This window comes from Mercenaria mercenaria, chromosome 17, assembly GCF_021730395.1.
Source record: "Mercenaria mercenaria strain notata chromosome 17, MADL_Memer_1, whole genome shotgun sequence".
NCBI lineage: Eukaryota > Metazoa > Mollusca > Bivalvia > Venerida > Veneridae > Mercenaria > Mercenaria mercenaria.
This window is the reverse complement of record NC_069377.1, coordinates 32,859,482-32,881,474: the sequence shown is the minus strand read 5'-3', so window position 1 is coordinate 32,881,474 and position 21,993 is coordinate 32,859,482. Positions and strand designations below refer to the sequence as shown.

Below are 21,993 nucleotides of genomic sequence, written 5' to 3'. Positions count from 1 at the left end.
CGTCAAGTTTCAGTCAGATTGCCCAAGTAATACCAGAGTTATGGCCCTTAGAAGTTTCTAGTGTTAACTATATAAGGTACTATAAATATGGCAATTTCTGCTTCCTAACATGTGATATATTTGACGTAGAAATATGAAACTTAAACTGAATTAAGATCACCATAATGTGGTACTGCACACACAATTTCGTCAGGACCTCTTTAGTAACTTCAGAGTTATTGCCCTTTAGTTGTTTAAAAATCCACATATTTGTACACAACAAACTAACCAATTGGTAGAATTTCATTAAACTTATTTCATTTTTTTCCATGAACATTTATTGTAAACATGTGAAGTTGTGTTCCCACTCCCGGTCACCCCCCCCCCCCCGCCCCACCCAAAAAAATGGGTTTTTTCATTCCTTATTTTAATTTTTTTCAAACGTTCCATGAATATGTATCAACTTGCAAAGTTGTACCCTTCCCCCACATGACTCCTCCACCCAGTCACCCCCACCATGCAGCATCCCTCCCCCACCTCAACAATTTTTTTTCTTCATTTTTTATTTTCCATCAACATTTATTATCAGCATGTGAAGTTTTGTACTCTCACTCGGTCATTTGTTCTTTTAAGTTGTACATGTTAAACAGAGACACTTGGTGCCAAACTACTCAAATACAGTATTTCATTCTAGTTACACTTCAAGCTCACATTTCAAATAACTCCATATAATTCTAAAAGCTAAGCTGATTACAGTAAACATATTCCATTCAAAATATCAAAACGTAACATACAGTTATTATGTACACTTAAAACATTTGTTTTCTGTTATATTGATCCTGACTAATGAAATTATTTGCTTCTTAATAACATTCTTAACTTTTTACCGGATATATTTCTTTGCCATTCCTCACCACAAACCCATTCGGCGGGGGATACCAATTCATTTATCATTATGTTAGAACAACGAGCATTTTCTTTTGATAAAAATACCAAAAAATAGGTATGATTTTTAAAGTTATCAAATATGTATTACATGAAAGTTTGATAATGAAGTACAATGTTTCGATTGTTCATTTATTGATACACTTATAAGATAGACTGACTTTCCAATAAACAGTGACTCTTGTTTATTGGAACCATACTGTGATAGTCATTGGCCCCCAAACTGTGCTAGTGAAGACAGAAATCCCTTGGACCACTGGCAAGATCTAGGCCTTTAAAGACGATTTCTACAGATTCCTTTTCTTAGAAATCCTTTCATGAATTTTCCAAAAAAAAAATGCTCATTTACAAGTAGACCCTAAAATTTATTTGAAATAATCAATAAAATATATAGTCATCCGATTTGTTCTAAATTCATTGCATTGATTAATTTCAAACTGTCTTTAAGATATGCAAAATGCCCTTGCGATATCTTTATAGTGTTTTGAAATTCAGCTTTACTTTAGGAATTATTTACAATACTGAAGACAATGCGAACAGAAAATGAAAATTTTTATAGTGAAAAAGACATGAAGAAAATATCACATCGTCCCATCAGTGTAGTGAAAAATGGCCATTTTTACTGTATAAAAGTGTTGTTTTTTTTCCAAATTAGTATCCTCGATCCAGTACATGCCTATCTTCCGAAACTTATAAAATATTGATAGGTCATATTTGAAGAAATAAATAGCATTTGGTTGAAATTTTAGCAAGAAATACCCTAAATACCAAATATATGGTGTTTTCGGACTTCTGAAGCCTTCGTGGACTACATCTAAAAATATGTTCTCTTCTAAATCATTCTTTCTCAATTTTGACGACATTAAAACGTTTTTGCAAAAAAGAATAACTGTAGAAATTGTCTTTAAACAATCAACAATCTTTACTATTCATAAAAGTTGGCGTCAGTCAGTATGGCAATGATCTGTCAACTCTGTTAATACAGTGTGATTTTATTTGTTCCAACCTTCAGTATAAAATGTGGGGAGGGTTAAACCAGACTTTGTATCACAATGGAGATACAAAACAACAAACATACAATGTATATCATAATATGTTATGTTTTCTGATCTCCTGAGTTCCGCTTAAACCGGTGATAGGGAGCAAAAAGAGCATAGTACTGCCCATTAAACTTTATTACCTCTCATGAAATTACTCAATCAAATCGTGTCTATTCTTATATTGCTTGCCTTCTATCAATCTGATCACATTGACCTTTATGCTGCACAATAGACGTATTACACGGAGGATACAGAAATACCCGATGTTTCACGATTGGCGTTATGTGTTGCCAAATGGTCTTCTTATACATTTGTAACAAACTCTATGACACTAATGGCAAAATTAATATACCGGTGTATAACTTTTTCATTGATAAAAATGTTATTAGGTTGAATTCGAGATATCAGTATACCAATTAAGATCCTCAAAAATGTATGTTTAATTAGCACATCGAAAAAACAAATCAACAAAGAGAGAAGTTTATCTGGCAAAAAGACAACCAAAGAACGCAGCCGTGCATACAGCGTTTTAAGGACACATCCAGTCAATTTGTAAGACAAAAATCAACTTAACCGTCTGTTATTAGAAGGATGTTTCATTCTATTTCTTTATTTGCATGTTGTGGGTAATGTTATCGGATGGCCATTCTTCTTGATATACCGGTATTATGTAGCATCAGTAACGATTCATATCGAAGTAGTTCTATTATTTCTCAAGTGTAAATTTGCTTTCAAGAAATGGCTACCAAACTATTTAAAGACAATACATAATGTCATATACCTTAAGTCATTTAAGTGGGTCATACTGATATGACATAAAATGTTAAATCTCAACCATGTTTTTATCAAATTTATGCCTGTAGATGCAACTTGTAACGCTCTGAAGGGTTATAATAACATGCTACAAAACTGAAATAACTAGACAATATTTTATTGGACACTATCTTGCGTTTAAATATGTTATTTATCTTTACATGATTCCGTGCACCATTTTGTTCAACAAGCCTATGGACGTCGCTCATGCCGAGTATTAATTGATATTATGTATCAAACACAATAATACTTGTGTCATTTTAATGTTTATTTGATACTCTAGTATTCTCTTTAAACAATGGGTAGCTTTTGGACGCTATATACTTTAGAGGTGAGAGATTCTGTTTCTTTGCTCACGTGTTTTGTAAATAGAGACGTTCGGAACGTGTGGAAAGAAACCTTGCAATGTTTTTTTCTTTTTTTGTGTGACTGATAGCTGGTTAAAACTAATTGCATGGACAGATTTTTGTCTGTTGGCAAAAGGACTCTAAATTAATATACGTCATGCAATTTGATGAAAAATTCTGCGTAACTATATTGATTTGATTGACTTGATAACAGTAAGGATCGACATCTAAAAACGATGCCTGTTGTTTGGTGGAAAGACGGTGGTGTCGCTTAGCTCAAATTTAACGATACAAACCATATGACGCGATATGAAACATTTATGTGCATTTGTTTGCATCATAGAACTGTACGTTTGTGTTTGTATGTGTCTGAGGTGGGGAGGAGTCACACTGAATTAAGACGTCATGCAGTAGGCCGACGTGTAAAGATTTAGCATACTTACACCGGTAAGATGGGAAAAAAACGCCAGTGAAGTGAAGTGAAGTGAAGTGAAACGAATTTTCTACGGCAAAAATCGTTCACTTTATTGATCAAAACAGTATGGCCGCAGGTTAGTGTTCTAAATCATTACTAAAGTAAGAGCATGTATACACGCGTATTTTATATCGCATTTATCGTTTATGGATGTAATTAACTGCGCATATTCGTGTGTGTATTCATTTGAAAGAAAGGGTTTTCTGCACATGTGATTTATTATAAGTAATTGCTTTATGTAGGTGAAGGATATAATGACAAGTTTCAAACGAAACTCAATAAGAAATGGCAACAGAAAGCAAAAGATGAGTTACATGAAGATGACAAAGAACTAGACGGAGCAGTTCAGTCACTGCGGGAATGGGCTCTACAACAACAATGGCTCAACACACCCACAGGTTTTGTTTTATGATATGAGCCTTGCCATGGGAAAACCAACATAGTGGCTTTGTGACCAGCATGGATCCAGACCATCCGCGCAGTCTGGTCAGGATCCATGCTGTTCACTTTCATTGTCTATTGGAATTAGAGAAATCGTTAGCGAACAGCATGGATCCTGACCAGACTGCGCGGATGCGCAGGCTGGTCTGGATCCATGCTGGTCGCAAACCCACTATGTTGGTTTTCCCACGACGCGGCTCATATAATCTTGTTTATACTTACGAATAAACCAACTTAATTGAAATTTATACAAAATGTATGTCTTCGATGCCATTGCCACGTTCTCTGCTTCCAAAGTAAAATCCTACAGATTTCAGTGGCAGTATGGACAACTGTCAAGTACAAATGGAACGTGTTATACCTAAAGTCATCTTTATAAATTCTAAAATGTTCAAAGCTACAAAATGATACATGTACTCAAACAATCACAATAATGAAAATACACAATAAAACTATTTATGATTTATTTTATACAAATATCTTAATGAGATGTGTTTGTGTAATGTATTTTAAGACACAGAGTATCTCATACGCTTTTTGAGGGTTCGGAAGTACTCTCAGCTGGCTGCCAGAAGCACACTGGAGCACTATTGGACTGCAAGAACAAAATACAAAGACTGGTACAATTCCGGAGTCAGTAGTGACAACCCTGTTATTTTGGACTTGCTCAAGTCTGGGTGTGTAAAGAATATTATAGACTGAAAGTTAAAACTAAATTTACCAGCTTTCTAGTCCCACCCCCTTTTAGCCCAACAACATTGCCACAGTTCCACTAAACATACCAGCCTAGCCAAATTTTCACTAAAACTACCAACTTCTCCATATTTCCTTCGAATACAGTTATAAATGTATATTAAAATTTCAAAAATAATAATATTTTACATTTAATTTTATTTCACTTTACGTTTTCAAGCTCAGAAAAAATGGATTGAATACATTTTTTACTATTTTGTGATTAGCTATATTTAAATCTACGAATTCATATCAATACATAAATTGTTCATGTTACAGATTTTATTTATTTACACCTGGAGAAGACAGTGAGGGTAGAAGATTAATCATTGAAAGACCAGGTATGACATCAAAATACTCTAGTTTTATTTATATTGAAATAATTAACATTATACACATATCACATGCCTTTATTGTAAATCTAAGAAATATTTATGTCAGTCTTGTCATTATGGGAATGAACTAGAAGTCTAATTTTAATGCTATTAAATACTCGATACTATTAATTTCAACTGAAATGGGAGCCGAGCTTGCATGAGTTTAACAAATCTCATAATAATAATAAACAAAGTTTGTTTTCTCTTCGTAGTAAAGTAACTATACAGGTGTACTCATAAAGGCAATTGACACACTTTTATGTATAATTGACGTGTGTGACATCTGTGAAACAGTCGAACGCGTCAGACATTTTAAATGTTTCATATATACTAATGAATTCTATACACTCCGTTAGTTTTATTATTGGCCACATCCAACAGACCAAGTAATTTATAGATTTGTATTTATATGTATTTCTGTTTTATATTATGTTTCACTCGATAACTGTACGGGCTATTTATGTCAGCGCCTGCACATGTATCAATTGTATATTTCACACAGTTATGGAGCAGCACAAAAAAGCTTTAGCCTGACGTAATAACAATTTATTTCCAGATCTTTTTTACGGCAACACCATGTGATGTCATCTGGCCCAATTTTGTCTCTTTTGTCATTTTGTATTCGCTAAAATATTGCTTTCATCTTAGTAATTTTCAGATTATGTTTTCTTAAATTGACTTAATATTTATGTTAAATGTAAGCTTAATACAAGTATCATGAAATAATAAATGTGACATCATTGAGATGCTTGGCAGGTATATTAAATTGGTCATCGCCCGAAAATCGGTTATGACCGGTAATCAGCGATACAATTTTGCGCTTTTAATTGAAAGTCAAGGAAATAAACAGTTTCTAGATGCACAATGTTAAAGGGGTAATGCCCAGAAAAGAACAGTATTTAATCGATGGTATCAAAAAAAAAAAATAATGTTGCGATGAAAGTAACGGTGACGACTACCGATCAGACATCAGAAGTAGATAATGTCCAATCATATTTTGAAATAATATGGATTGGTGCATCCCAGTTTAGAGCTGCATTTGGTCAATACCATAGGATAACAATATAAACAATATTTTTTTGTTTGCTTTTAGGAAGATGTATAATATACATTTACAGCTAATATCACTGAACCACAGGTATCGCTAATCACGGCGCCATAATGACGTCGGGCGCTTTAGAGGTAGAAAGGTTGAATTATAAATGATACTTTTTTGTTCTGATATTTGACATTTGATAATTCGCATTCAAATGTACTAATCGGTCGTATTTCCAAGTTTAGTCTGAGACATGATCAGAAATATCCAAAGAACCTCATGGATTTACTTTTGAATTGTAGGAGCTTTAAGGGTTGAAGAAGTACTAAAGAAATATGGAACAGTGGACGTAATTTTTCAAGCAGTAATGTGTATCTGGGATGTACTGAATATGGATGAACGAGTTCAAGTTAATGGTTTCTTATTGTTACATGACGGCACTATGTCAGACACTGATACAGCAAAATCATACAACATGTCCACTATGAAAAGATGCATGCATATCTTTCAAGTAAGAATTGAAATAGTGTCATTTGACTTTCTCTTCTTGTAATTGTGATTTGACTGTAGAATGAATTCAGATGGTTTCTTTATCATAACGTATTTAATATTTTATCTATCTTATTTTGAAACTTGAAAACTCTAGAATCTCTTTAAAATAGTTTACATGCACTTCAAATTGTCACATTTTGCGATTATTTCGAATGTTATTTAATGTGGCACGTTCTCAGGTGTGCATCATGCAGTGTGATTGTTTTCTTTTTCTTTTGTTTTTTGTTTTAAAAGGTATCAACTCCTACGTTTCGTTTCATACAATAGAATAGTATATTTTTACAGAAGTTGATATAAATGCTAAAGATTACAGTTATATTCCTCTAACAGTATATTTTACGATGTGCTGAAGCGTTTGGAGACCTTTGTAGCAAGTCATTCATGACGCGTTATATTACATGACCATCAGAAATAAACTTTCAATCTTTTCTTCACGTTTTGACATTAGCTCAACCATCCTGAGTTGGATGAATGACCAAACGAAACCAAACCCTGCTTTATACTTCATTGAAATGAAAAGAATCATAAATGTTTGACATTCAGTTTGTTAAGCGGTCTCCACAATTTTATTATTTTTTTCTTAAAGTTCTTTTTTTTACAAAATGTCTTTTTTTTACAAAATGTCCACAGTTCTTCTTCCGGAACTTAAACAAATCGTTCAGCCTAGGCCACTTTGTTTCTTTGCCGTCTACCTAATATTTACCCTAAATAAATGTTTTCAGGCCCATCCTAAAGGAATTTAAGGACGTTTGACTAACAACCAAGCTATAGACTGTTTATATAAGAAAAGAAAAAAATCTATTGACTGGCGAAAAAAAAAAGAGTTCATGTTATGGTATACATTATTACATGACTCATCATATAAATCGTCGCTCCGCAGTTTGTACCTATGACCCTATATAGTTCAACACTCAGTATGATGGGCTGAAATGAAAATTTGGAGAAAAATATATAAACAAATTATTTCTGGTGTCATGTAATAAAACGCTTCGATCCTCGGGAAATAGTTATGACCATTGACCTAGCTGCAAACCATTCAATACGGGTATATTATGTAAAACTGACTATATCCAGTCGTTTGAAAGTTTTGTTTACTTTATATTACTCACAAATGGAGATGTTTTCTAAATTTCGAAAAAAATAGATTTAATCTTGATGCGTGTCCCTTTAAAATATATCTGTAATTCGAGACATGAGAATCATGTAATGCTTCATGTGATTACCGATATGACAATAATTTGTGCACATTTTCAGAAAGCATATCCTACTCGAATAAAAGGTCTACATGTATATGGTTTACCTCTCATGTTTGATGCATTACTGAGATTTTGCAAGACGTTATTCAGTGATAAAATTGCTAACAGAGTAAGTTTAATATCCAGTGTTGTTATATTTTCTGCTCCTGTGGGCCCATTGAGTAAATTCAATATTTGTATAGTAGGGTATCCATTTATCGCATGAACCGATCCTGGAAGTTTATGGGGCCTGAGGGGCGTTGCAGATTCCATTACTAATTCGAACCGAGTCGAGTCTACTATTATTTTGCATTCGAACCGAGTTGAGTCTACTATTATTTTGCATGATTGCATTCTGTGCTTCCAAAAGACCTTCTGATTTATTTTATTAACAAGATGTCTCGTTACTATTATCTAGTTCTGTCACTAGGTCATATTAGTATACTTTTAAAGGGAGACTTGATATAATTTAGCTAGATAGAGTGTGAAAGCACAGTATTTACAGTTAGAAATACTGAAAAACAAAGTGATCTATTATTCTAGACTGGAATTTTACGGCAACATTATGCACCTTACTTTCGGAAAATTTGAAATTGAAAAAGGTGGACTTCAAGAATCGTTAAGAATATTTCATCTTTATATACTAAGCCTTGTATCCAATATCAATAGTGTTTTCACTGACTGACACTGACTAATTCTTTTTTTTTTATTAATACATTTTTTTCTGTCGTTTTCCAGCTTCATGTTCATGGCAAAAGCATGGTTTCTGTGTATAAATATATAGATCAAAGTTTACTGCCGAGAGAATATCTACCAGACTGTTATAGTGGAGAATGTGCAGGAACAATTGCAGAGGTTGTAGGTAAGGCTTCGTGAAACAATTTGCATATTTTATATCCTGCCGGGAGCAGACTTTGCTTGGTGTCGTTCCGTTTCCTTTTAGGACAATCTTTTAAGTTTGATTAATCTTCGCAATCACAGTGCTGTGAGGTGGCCATAAAAAGTAAGTACTCTGAAAATGATATGATTAAGACAGACATTTTACCACAGAAATGGTCGTTTCTTTAACATAATTGATTTAAAGTGTATTAAGGTACCTTTAGTAACTTAATTAGGTGTCAAATGAAACATTTTGGGGGCGTTAGAGACACAACGACACAATTTTGGACATATGGAAACATTTCAGATTTTATGGAGTATGGAGACATCAGGTGCTCCTCCATGTAAGTTGTTTCAGGAACGGGCCAGCACCTAGGTAGAGACAACAGCCTTCCGAAAGCCAGCTGGATGACTTCCTCACACGAATAATTCTACATCCCAAACGAGTATCCGAACCCACAACGGTGAGAGGCAAATAGTTCGAAGTCAGCACCCTAACCACTTGGCTATGGAGAGTTCCAAAGAAAAATATATGATAGTATTACATGATGCATGAAAAACCCATGCGTGATTCGAATTAATTTCCCCAAAACAAAGAAGAATGAAACTGTGTAATATGATGCAACAAAATCACTGGTGTTCGGCACATTTATTAAGTCATAGCGTCAAGCGTCATAATGGTGCGCCGGAAAGAAAACCACACGAAACAGGTAAATATGTGGTTGATGTCGTCAAGGATGTAGATAATAATCCTTGATACAGTGTTACAATCGAAATGATATGTTCTAAATATTGTTTTTTTCTTGAATAAAATCATTGTCGTTCAGTGCGTATTACTGATTCTCTTAGAATTATTCCTTCGCATCTGAGCTCCAAACAATGATTTTATTCAACGACAAATCATTGTTTTGGATATATTATTCCTTAAACAAAAAAGTAGTAACCTAGTGTAACGTTATTATTATTTTGATAATTGAAGTACTTTAAACATGAAGTGCAGTATGCACTATTTAAAGCATGTTTTGCACGTATACTTTTGTATTTGCAGATAATATGGTACAGCACTTCACAAAACCAGATGTCATTGCACACATACGTGATCTGAACAGCGGAAAGTATAGAATAGATCTCGAGTTAAAAGCCAAATCTGATGTACCATCTGAATCATATAGAAAACTCAACATTGATTGATTTCACACAGTTTATTACATTTAATTGTACATTCTTGTTTTACCCTACTGAATAGTTCAGCGCGCATGTCTGTTTTTAATATATTTTATTTGTTTTGTCACACCTTGCCTATCAGAGATCTGATTTTAAAATTTTGTTTGAAAAAATAAAGCGTTCCAAAAATAGAATGGATTTGCTTATGAACTTGAAACAATTCAGGAACTAGCATAATGAAAGGGGTACGCTATATATAGAATGTCAAATGTTAACCATACACAGATGCACTGACCGATTGTTTGACACTAGCAGTATCCCACTGTTTTCATTTATTTGTTCGATTCGTCCTCTTGGTCTGTATGCTTTACTTTGTGTATATATTATGTATATATGTTTAATCATGAACACACGTGCATACATGCACAGTTTCGAGACTGCGGTTTTGTGAAGATGCGTTCTTGGAACGAGACATGTCCAGTTGGATATGTATCCTTTATTTTGTTTATTAACATCTACAAGAAGATCCTTTAGACAATGAATCAAAATAATAGCAGACCCAGAATCTTCCATTACTTTTAATGTTTATTGAATCTGTTCATGTGCCCAGCTAATTGTCATCACATGAAGTACAGACATATAACTTCTATCTGTGTTAAAATCCTGCCCTTAATAACGCCTTACCTAAATCATATTGCAAAATATCGAAGTTCTTTTCAAAAGCAAATCCAGTTTTAAGTCATACAGTAATTCGAATGTGCTTCGAGTTTGAACATCATTATTCCAGTTCTGAGCAATCTGACAATGAAGTCTAGTATTAACAAGATTCTTAAAGCTGACAGAACATCAAACATACTTATCTGAAAAAGATACATGTATATATATACCAACACTTTTATTTTTGTTATTGTTTGTTCATTTATCGCCGTTTTTCAATTATATTTCAAATACAAATGTATGTAACAGCGGGCAATTAACCAAATTGATGTGTCTGGATTCTGTAGCAGTGTTAACCTGTTCTCAAATATCTACCAACTTCTTCTCATGTACCAGGTATGGACGGTGACTTATTTTAGACATAATGTACTTTATCAAAATGTCACGGAGAACATAGCCTCGTCCAGGGGTCGAACTCACGACCCCGCGATACGTAGAGTTGCGTTCTTCCGTCTAATCAGCACTGAGTAGCAATTTTCTAGACTTGAGAGAAAAAAACTTTACTGCCTTGATCAACTTACTTTTTCTTACATTTAGTACAAAGAAACAATTTTCAGTAAATTGTACATCTAGATATGAGAACTTAGTTACAATAGTTCTATTACATTATTATTAAAAGTAAATTATGGAGCGTTTTCAATGCATCTACTACAATAACCATTTTACTTTACAAGCATTATTTTTCAAGTTCCTGAAAGTACACTATTCATTCATTTCATTAAGTGCTAACTGACGTTGTTAGCGTACAGTCCAAAGAAAACATCTATTCAATCTACGTACATCTACGTGGTACCCCACACAATCGGTCATGATTATACAGCGGAGGCGCAATGTATCGCTGTGACATTTTTTAAAAGTGATGAAGATCTCAAGCACAGTAAGGTTGAGTTCCCGCTTAAGCCGGTGCAAGGGGGCGTGAGAGGTGTTGCACATTTCATTACCTCTCATGAACAGGCTCAATCAAACCGAATCTGCTATTATTGTTCTTGGTTGCATTCTTTGCTTCCAAAGGATCTTTTTACAGATTTTATTAAAGAATGAAACCTTCAACGCGTTACATGGTTGCTATAAACACTAGATTTGCCGCCAAAAGTGATGATAAGGAAAGGAGCTGTCGACATTTTTCCTGTTGCAGCTATCGCCGGTTTCCTATGCGAGTATCTTATTAAATTTTGGTGTCCAGAACTTTTCTCTTTAATAGGACATTTGCATACATTGTATTTTGACTTTAGCCAGTATTTCAACTACCTTTCGATGCTATCGCCTCGGGTGACATTCTGCCCTCGGGTTGAAAATATCAATGTCACACACGCTGCCATATGGTATTTATATAATATTGTCCCTCAACGTCATTAAATTTCCATGAAATGCGCGGTAAAGCCTACGTTGTTTTTTCACGTTGTCGTCATTTCCTTTTTGAACTATCCCCTTTGGGGCCGTAATACGTTTACGCTTTGCTACGGAACGCGCATATATAAAAAGGTGTTATAACAGCACGTGAGCGCGAGAATCTCTCTGTTAACACACGTTTACTCTCCTGTTAAAAAAACCCCCGAAAACTGACAATAACAGTAGTTTTATGCTAGAATGTCTGTTTCTGTTTCATTTGGACAGTTCGTTGACACATTTATACTGTTTTAAAGCTGCACAATCTAAACATGTAATAAGTAATTTTCTTTGTGAAATTGTAATGCTATAGCAAACAAAATAGTGATTTTTTCTCACGATCAATGGGTTATCGTTATGAAGCTCTCACTGTCAAAGGAATCTGTCAACCACAAAAATAGTGTCACATTCCTCTATTCCGTAACGTTTTCAGGAAACTTTTCAAATTGATTTTTTGTCATTAGACGCATCTCCATTTCTTATCTATTTGATAGTGAGTGATTTGTCTTGGTTTTGTTCAGAAGGTGTTTTCAGTTTTATGACATATCTTTTGATCGGCGGAACAGCTTAAGCCTTTTTGCATGGCAATATTTTTAAGGGATCTGTTCACCTGTTTTATAATTTTTCTTCCATGGTGTCCTTGTAGTTATTTCGGAGGAAAGGTTTAATTGGAAACATATCTTTTCTTTTGTATAGTTGTTGGGAAAGATCCCCATCTGAATTGGACACATTGTATTCAGTGTTCTGAACATATCATCCAAAACTTGAGAAGTAAAGTAGGGCTATATAAAAGTTTTATAGTATGATAAAAATTGATCGTACACTAATTGTCCTCACACACAACTGCTTCTCTTAATATATTCTAAAATATTTTAGACATGAATACCATTCCCTAGAAGGAATCATTGAGCACAGCAAAGGTTCAAATAGACCCAACAAATTTACATTGTAATAAAGGGAAAGTTTACAGCTTATTCAAGTGTACAGCATTGACTAAAACAGGAATAAGCTCCAATGCAATGCTCTTAAATAGAAAATACATATTTCTAACAGATAATCCGTCATAGCGTCGCGGCTTCTGTATAACGCCACCACTGATCGCGACACCACTTTCAAAAATATTGGCGTATTTCTTATTAAGGAGCAGTTATCAAATCTGATGTAATCCTGTTTACGTACCATTCATATTTGGACCGTTTGCATAAGCAGAAATATTCGTACACTGTGTCTCTGCACCGATTTGTATTTGGAATACTGGCCCGTGCCAAAATGTGCAAATATCCGATTCAGAAGAAAAGCTTTTGGCAACACAATTTACGTAAAATATTAAAGAAATTATAGCCGACTTGTAGTTTCGGAGTTCTTAAACGGCACTACATTCTTTAATTTTCGAAAGAAATTCTATCAAAATAAATATAAGGTCAAGTGTAAATTTTACTCACGTGTTAACAATATGAAATAGATGATAACTACAACACGGAAATACCGACGTTCCCGTTTCCTTATCACCACTTCTTTGTGGCGGAGCCATGATATAGTTAAAAGCAAAATAGATACCTTGAATAAGAAGTGCATGAGCCAAACGCTCAGCTAATACGCCAAGGTGCCATGAGTTTTAACTGTGCATGACGAGAGTACAAAGGAGTGTAAGTTATATTTGCGCGTTAATGTTGAAGCCTACTCACTCCTAGTAGGGGTGAGGCGATGGTGACCTACGAGTACACAGTCTGGGTTACATTTGTTTTTGTAAAATACATTCAGAGAAGTTTGGAGTCGGCGTTGTCCTATGGTTTGCCATTTTATGGCATATATCATTATGGAAGCATTGCTTGTGTAGTCATAGTTGTTACAGAACTGACATGCTGCCGACCAGTATATCGTTTTAATTATATACTAGTTGGGACCATTCATCAAGGGTGCCAACATTTGAATAATATGATAACTGAGGCTGACGAAGATATTAAAAGCTTTAACTTACTTTAATTTCTTTATTGTCTGTCTTTACAATTCTCTTAAAGAGAGTTTAGTTGTGCCTTATGTATAATACGTTTGACATATATGCTAACCAATTTAGATCTTTAGAGACTGTCGACCCAAGATATGAAGCGGCATTGGTACTTTAAAGTTCAGTAGTATGTATGGAAAGTTATAAGGTTGGTTCTAGTTATCGGCATCACGTCGCATTAACCAGAGTTGAATTTCATGGAGTACAGTTTCTCACTGTTTAATGATTATGAGAAAACGGCATAATTTGCTTTGCCGGCTTGTTGTTATTCTGTTCTTGTGGATCGTCTTACATACATGTACAGCAACAGAAATAATTTAAAAGTTAATAAATGTGCAATTGAGGTTGTGCAGGAATTGTTCTGCCAATATCATTATATTAACTTATGAAAGAAACAGTGAACAACCATTTGTTGTGCAGGAATTGTTCTGCCGACAGAAATGATAGAGTATTAGAAGTTGGTAGAAATAATGGCCGTACTATGTGTAAATATGTGGACAGTGTAATGTAAATATGTAATAACAATCAAAGGAAAGTAGAAAAACTACAACTACTACTACTACTACTAAAACTTAGTACAAGAAAAAAAAACACTAACAAAATTAAAAGATTTAGATGCCAAGGTATCCGAATATCTATAGCAAGGAAGATAAACACTGGACGAAAAAAATAAGAATTATTAACAAACCTAAAATAATAATGTACCGATATAGAGAAATCAAAAAACTAAAGGGCCTAAGAAGCTGTAGCTTTACTCCATAAAATGGAGTTCTGGTCTCTATATCTACATGGACTACATGGATATTTCATTGATTCACTATAAATAACAAACAAATAACTTTCCATCATTTCGATATACCATATTCACATTCTGCAAACATGTATATGTTGAGCGCAAATAACCAATCTGCGCTATTTACCAAACGCGCAGCGCATATAACACATTTTTGTACGTTGGTTATATGCGCAACGATTTACCAATCGTTGCGCAGGATAATTTAACCTGCGCGATTTACCAAATGCGCAGCGCAAATAACAAATGTAACTTTATATATCAGAAATTTGCATTTCGTGTTTGATAAATCATGCAGTTGGTCAATTTATTAATAAATATAGATGTCAAATGCTGAATATCTTGGTACTTAAATTATGTGTCATAAATTTGGTGTGATTTCCTCCAGCTTGCACACGTCGTCCTCTGGTATGTTTTAGGCTATTTTTATAATTTTCTTCTTCACCCGAGCACACATTTAGCAAAATATCGTTTTTATTATATTGAAATATCTTGAAATTTCACAATAATATTCTTTTTACCAACGGGAGCATATCTCTCAACATGTCTAAGATAAAAGATGAAATAAAAAAGTCACAGAATTAAAAGAAAATTCTTACAGATCATAAAGAGTATGCCTAATTTTCATCAAAATGTAAACGAAATTTTATATTTTGTAGCTGCGCAAGATATGTGTTCGGTGCCCTGCTCTAAATGAAAATCTGGATATTAACTTTTACTTAGATTTACGATTACAGACTAAAACTATAGTTTCTTTTTACAAATCTAAATGGATCTATAATGTTACACCTGTAACTTGCGTGGGAGGTCGGTCCTGCGCTAACAGCAAAGTTTGAAATTACACTGTATTTCAAATATATTTCATTCATAAAACATACTATTTATGTAACTTTCAAATGAATACTGTAAAAGAATAATTAGAAAAAGAGTGATTTCTGTCATAACGAGAACGAAATATTACATTTTTTATCTGCACAAGAAGTGTGTCTACGCTAATAATAAATCTGGAAATCACTCTGATAACTTGAATATCTTTTATAAATCATATTAACTTTTACTTTGATTTACGATTACAGACTAAAACTATAGTTTTTTTTACAAATCTAAATGGATCTATAATGTTACACCTGTAACTTGCGTGGGAGGTCGGTCCTGCGCTAATAGCAAAGTTTGAAATTACACTGTATTTCAAATATATTTCATTCATAAAACATACTATTTATGTAAATTTCGGCATCATTTCAGGATTTGCTATTAGCGCAGGACCGATATCCCGCGCCGGTTACAGATGTAACAAGATATTCATTTTGGCAAAAGCTAGACTTTCGGCCCGTAAAACAATGGCAAAATTGACATGGTTTATGAAAGATATTCTAGTAAACAGAGTAATTTTCAGATTTTTTTTATTAGTCTAAGAGCATGACACACACTTTGCGCAGCTACAAAATGTAAACTTTCGTGCAGGTTTTGGTGGAATTTACTCGTTATTCTATTTATTTTGCGTTATAAAAACATCATGAAAAAAAATAATATCAATTAGAATTGTAAGAAATGACATATATTTGGTATATTGTTGACATTTCAGGAATAGCGATTAGTGCAGGACAGTCATCCCGCGAGTGTAGAAGTAACTTTATATTCTAGCTACAATTTTAGTCTGTAATAGTAATAACAAAATTAAAGTTGACATAGCGTATAAAAATTATCGGAGTAATGTTAAAACTTTGTATTACCGCAGGACATACGTCTTGCACAGATAAAACATGTAAAAAACATATAATTTTTCGTTCTCGTTATGACGGAAATCATTTTTGTTTCTATCTATTTCTACTACATTTTTAAAAGGTACATAAATGATATGTTTTATAAATTAAATATATTTTGATTCGGAATTTGCTATTAGCGCAGAACTGACATCCCTCTCGGGTTACAGAATTAAAATTACATTTGTCTTTGCAAAAGCTACAACTTTAGTCTGTAACAATAAAACAAAGTTAAATTTAGAGTGGTTTATGAAAGATATTCAAGTAATCAGGATCATTTCCAGATTTTTTATTAGCGCAGGGCCGACATCCCGCGCAAGATACAGGTGTAACAAAATATTCATTTGGCAAAAGCTACAATTTCAGCCTGTAATCACAAAACAATGATAAAGTTAGCATGGTTTATGAAAGGTATCCAAGTTATCAGGATTATTTCCAGATTTTTTATTAGCGCAGGGCAAACACATCTTGCGCAGATAACAAATGTAATATTTCGTTCTCGTTATGACGAAAACCTTTTTTCTTTCTAATTATTTTCTACTCTGAAAACATTTTTTTAAGAAGTTACATTAATAGTGTCTTTTAGAATTGAAATATGTTTGAAATATTGACGTCATTTCAGGATTTGCTATTAGCGCAGGACCGACATCCCGCGCAGGATACAGATGTAATAAAATATTCATTTGGCAAAAGTTACAATTTCAGCCTGTAATCACAAAACAATCAGGATTATTTCCAGATTTTTTATTAGCGCAGGGCAAACACATCTTGCGCAGATAACAAATGTAATATTTCGTTCTCGTTATGACGGAAATCACGCTTCTTTCTAATTTTTTTCTACCCCGAACACATTTTTTATGAAGTTACATAAATAGTAGCTTTTAGAATTGAAATATGTTTGAAATATCGGCGTCAGTTCAGAATTTGCTATTAGCGCAGGAACAACATCCCGCGCAGGCTACGGATGAAACATTATATTCAGATTTTCAAAAGCTACATTTTTATATTGTAATCGAAAAACGAAGTAAAAGTTAAAATGGTTTATAAAAGATATTCAAGTTAAATTATTGGAGTAATTTTCAGAGTTCTATTAGCGCAGGACATACATCTTGCGCACCTACAAAATGTAAAATTTCGTTCACATTTTGACGAAACTTGTTAGTTATTCTATCTATCTCACTATAAAACATTAAAAAATGATATGAGTATAAAAGATCTGTAAGAATCTTATTTTTGTTTTATTTTTAATCTTGGCCATATGTCAAGAGATATGCTCACGTTGGTAAAAAAGAATTGCACTTTTTCAATATGATGAAAAAAAAGCGATATGGTGAAATGTGGTAAGTGTGTGGCAATTCAGTCTTTTATGTAAGTCTCCTTTATGTTCTATATCCGGTATAAAATGACTGCGTGTGATCGAATGAAGTAAAAATACTTTAGTTATAAAAGGAATAGAGAGGACGATGTAATCACACCTTCATGCATGTTTGAGTTTTATTGCATATTGTATCATACTGCAGATATTGAAACCTGGTGATCGACTCTCATGAATTTACTGATGTTGAAATAAATTTATGACACATTTTTAAAACCAAGATTTGCAATATCAGTCTGTAATTGTTAAACAATGTAAAAGTTAGCATGGTTTATGGCAGTTATATATATTATCAGAGTAATTTCCAGATTTCCTATTAGCGCAGGACACATCTTGCGCAGCAACAAAAATTCGTTCACGTTCTGGCGAAAATTACTCTTTTGTACTACAAAACATTAAAAAATATCAATACGATCTGTAAGAAATGATCAATACATATTTGAAATATCGGTGTCATTTCAGGAGTTTATATTAGCGCCGGATCGACATCCCGCACAGGCTACGGCGTTTAAAAGTTAAAAACAAAACAAAAAAAACCAAAAAACTTGTGTTATTAAATATACTTTTGATATTTTGTATCATTTTAATTTTTTTAATACCTATGACAAATGACTCTTAATACCGTCGTCAACAGAAATTTTTAGTCCGTAAACTACCAGTGACGTGAGCATCTCATTGAAATTACCGCATAAATACGCTAATTTACTTAAAAAAAATGTTTTTCTTGTTCTTTGCAAATTAAGCACAGTCAATTCACACCTTTACGCGTGCCTGATCACCGTCAGTTTTAAAATTAAACAATTTTATGTAGGCTTACAAGTCTAACCCTCTAATGATATTCAATTTTATCGGGCGATATCATCCATATGTTAAAAGCGCGGACTCATTTAACAAACGCGCAAGACAGTTACCCTGCGCATATAAGAAATATATAAGGTTGCCCGATTTACAAATCGTTGCGCAAATAACATATATATAGAGTGGGCAGACCAATGCTCGGCGCATACCAACGCTCGGCATATATCACGTTTCTCTGGGAATTTCTTAATATATATTTAAAATATCAGCTCTTGTGAGTCCCTTTTCGTTTGTTTACATCACGCGTAATTTTATCCAAGTGCGGTTCATTTCCGGTATGGTCACGTGGTCACAGTAAAGCAGACGATGCAAGGCTAAAAGCCGTTCAGTTTTGTGTTCTACTCTCATTAAAACAGATTTTCTGGTAAAACATGTATTAAAAAAGTAGATTGCAGGCGGAATTATGGAGAAAAAAGCATTTTTCTTTTTTAATTATTTTATTTTTTTATACTTAAATAAACTATAAACCCTTATCATGGCATTTTATACGGACCAATTGTACTGCACTACACCTGTACTGTAGCTTATGCTGTTCAAGTAATTGATATACTATGTGGACTAATGACACTTTTGAAAAGATTTCCAAAAATAATGAAAATAAATCATCAAATATCATAAGTTATTGATTTCTTGAAGTCAGACTCACAGAATTGTGATAAATTATCTTCAAATGAATTCCTTCAGATAAGTGTTGATATAAAATGTGTTTATTCAATTTATATATGCAGAATAGAGAGAGGGGTAATTTACGTACATGTTTATGTACTTAAAATAATGGGTTAATCAATACAACCTATGTCTTGTGTTAGATATTTCTTATACTTCACTTTAATGCATAAATAGTTCAAAATTACAACCTGCAGATTAATATGCCGTACGCCGAGCGTTGGTATACTTCCGCATGAACCGCACGGGTTTTACTGGTACTATTTTTAGCTCCCGTCTATTACGTCACGGTGTGACTAGAAATATGTAAACAATATGGTTGAATACTCACAGATTGTTCTACAAACTGACGATAAAAAAGTACGGTAAGTTAATGTAAAATCAGTTTTTAGATTTAAAATATGTAGTTTTTACGCCGAGCATTGGTCTGCCCACTCTATATATCTGATTAAAGGTCCGTTACTAAGGGAAAGTGAGTTGGCATTTTTTTTCATAGCCAGTGCATAGACTTCTGCAAGACACTAAATAATGAAGATTGGCAGGTCAAAATTTACAGAAGGTATTTGGAACTCAATGAAATGTATGTGTATTATGTTGAAATTTCAATGAATCGACAGAATGACCCCCCAGGTCTTTTTAAGGAGGTAGGTTACCTTTATATTTGTATGTGCGCATGTCCAACCGGAAGCTAACGTGACGATTTACGACGACGTTTACGACAAACTAAATGTGTTTGTATATTCATTCTTCTGAAAACAAATCATAGACCTGTCTTCGATCTGACGCTTTATGGTTTAATAATGCAGAAATGATGAATAAATTGCCGCAGAAACGCTTCAAAACAATGTTGCCTTAAAATGACGTCATTGACGTCATGACGTTACGTGTCAGTTACCGCGCAAAATTAATAGCCTTTATCTTGAAAGTACGTAATTCTGTGCATTTTCTTTATTCAAACTATTTTCAAATAACCATTATTTGCTGAAATATTTTTTATGAGTCTTTTGCTCTGAATAATAATCAATATTTTGCTTCTTTTATGTAGTTACATTGAAATGTTATGCGGAATGTACGAAAATGGATGATGGTAACCAATGTTATTTTGAATATAGTTAGGTGAGAGATTACTTGTTACGGCCATTTTCAAATAAAAAATCTAGCAGTTTGATTTGTAATACCTATTTTTCAGGTTCCGTTGATAATTTGTTACTTATATACTAAAACTAAGATCTAAAATTGTTCAAATTTCAGTAGAAAATTGTGGTTTCTTGAATTGAAATGATGTTACCATGGAAACGAAGCCCGTGACCTATGTATCTAAAGGTAAAATTCAAAAGCGTTGACACTAGTCTATTTAAGAAACACAGCTTCGGCATTTTATTTTCATTTCATCAATATCCATGAGAATAATAGTAGCATGCTGAACGATTTTTCCATGAACAATGCCAGACGAGGGGTACTGCTGTAAGTATTCTAAGCTTAGAAATGTGTTTGAATAAATGCAGATAACACGAAAATATAACTTACGTTAGAAATAATATGTTTTAAAGCTACATCAACTAGAAAGATAATCTTATTCAATATTATTTTATAAGAAATTACGACAAAAAGCAAGATATAAGCCATTTTAAACATCTCTGTTGTCATGGTTTCTTTAAACTTTAAGAAAAATAGGGTACCATGTATAGTGCTTGGTATTTTGCTAATAATATTACCCAAATATTCCATGTTGTTCATTAACAGAATGGCACTGAAGCCGTCGAAAACCCCTATTTTTATACATAGCTGTCTAAAAATGAGAGAAAATGCGTTACCATGGAAACACGAGCCCCGCGACATATACATTTTAAGCTTATATTAGAAAGCTAACGTGCATACTAGTAAAATTATAGATTATGCTGACTTCTACGGATATCAATGAAACTAAAATACACTGAAAAGTGTTAAATATCCGTATTTTCCTTCTTCTTTCCATATGAAATACCTTTGGAGGGTCATGTTCTTCAAACCTGAATAAAAACTGAACTTGAAGGAACAGAGACAAACGAAACTGAGATTTTAACAATTAAAACTTCATATAACACGAACTACAAAAAGACGTTGCGGTTCAACTAATTTGAATTTACCCTTGTAACAAGGTAACCTACCTCCTTAACTTTCTTCATACTTCATAGAAAAATAATTGTACATATACTGCGATTTATTTCGAATTTCTACATATCAACTTTCATTCTCCAATAAAATTAAATAGTTTCTGTGCTTTTTAAAAGAAATTAAAATGTTCACTTTCCTTAGTATTGGACCTTTAAAATCATCTCCTAAATGCTACACTGTACTTCAGCATTGTCCGAGTGTAACACGGTTCTTTTTTGTGTTTTATTATTCTTTTCTGTAGTTTTTATTTGTTTTGTTTGC

General features: G+C 33.4%; 1 protein-coding gene across 1 annotated transcript; it reads left to right on the top strand.

Annotated features, from left to right (window-relative positions):
* The first annotated feature begins 3,112 nt into the window (after nucleotides 1-3,112).
* On the top strand, nucleotides 3,113-10,265 carry LOC123536597 (alpha-tocopherol transfer protein-like). The gene is made up of 8 exons (XM_045319923.2): nucleotides 3,113-3,675; nucleotides 3,842-3,997; nucleotides 4,555-4,717; nucleotides 5,052-5,113; nucleotides 6,488-6,696; nucleotides 7,992-8,102; nucleotides 8,711-8,834; nucleotides 9,900-10,265. Exons 1-8 carry the CDS (start codon nucleotides 3,666-3,668, stop codon nucleotides 10,040-10,042), a joined length of 978 nt encoding a protein of 325 aa, XP_045175858.2. The 5' UTR covers nucleotides 3,113-3,665; the 3' UTR covers nucleotides 10,043-10,265.
* The last annotated feature ends 11,728 nt before the right edge of the window (nucleotides 10,266-21,993 follow it).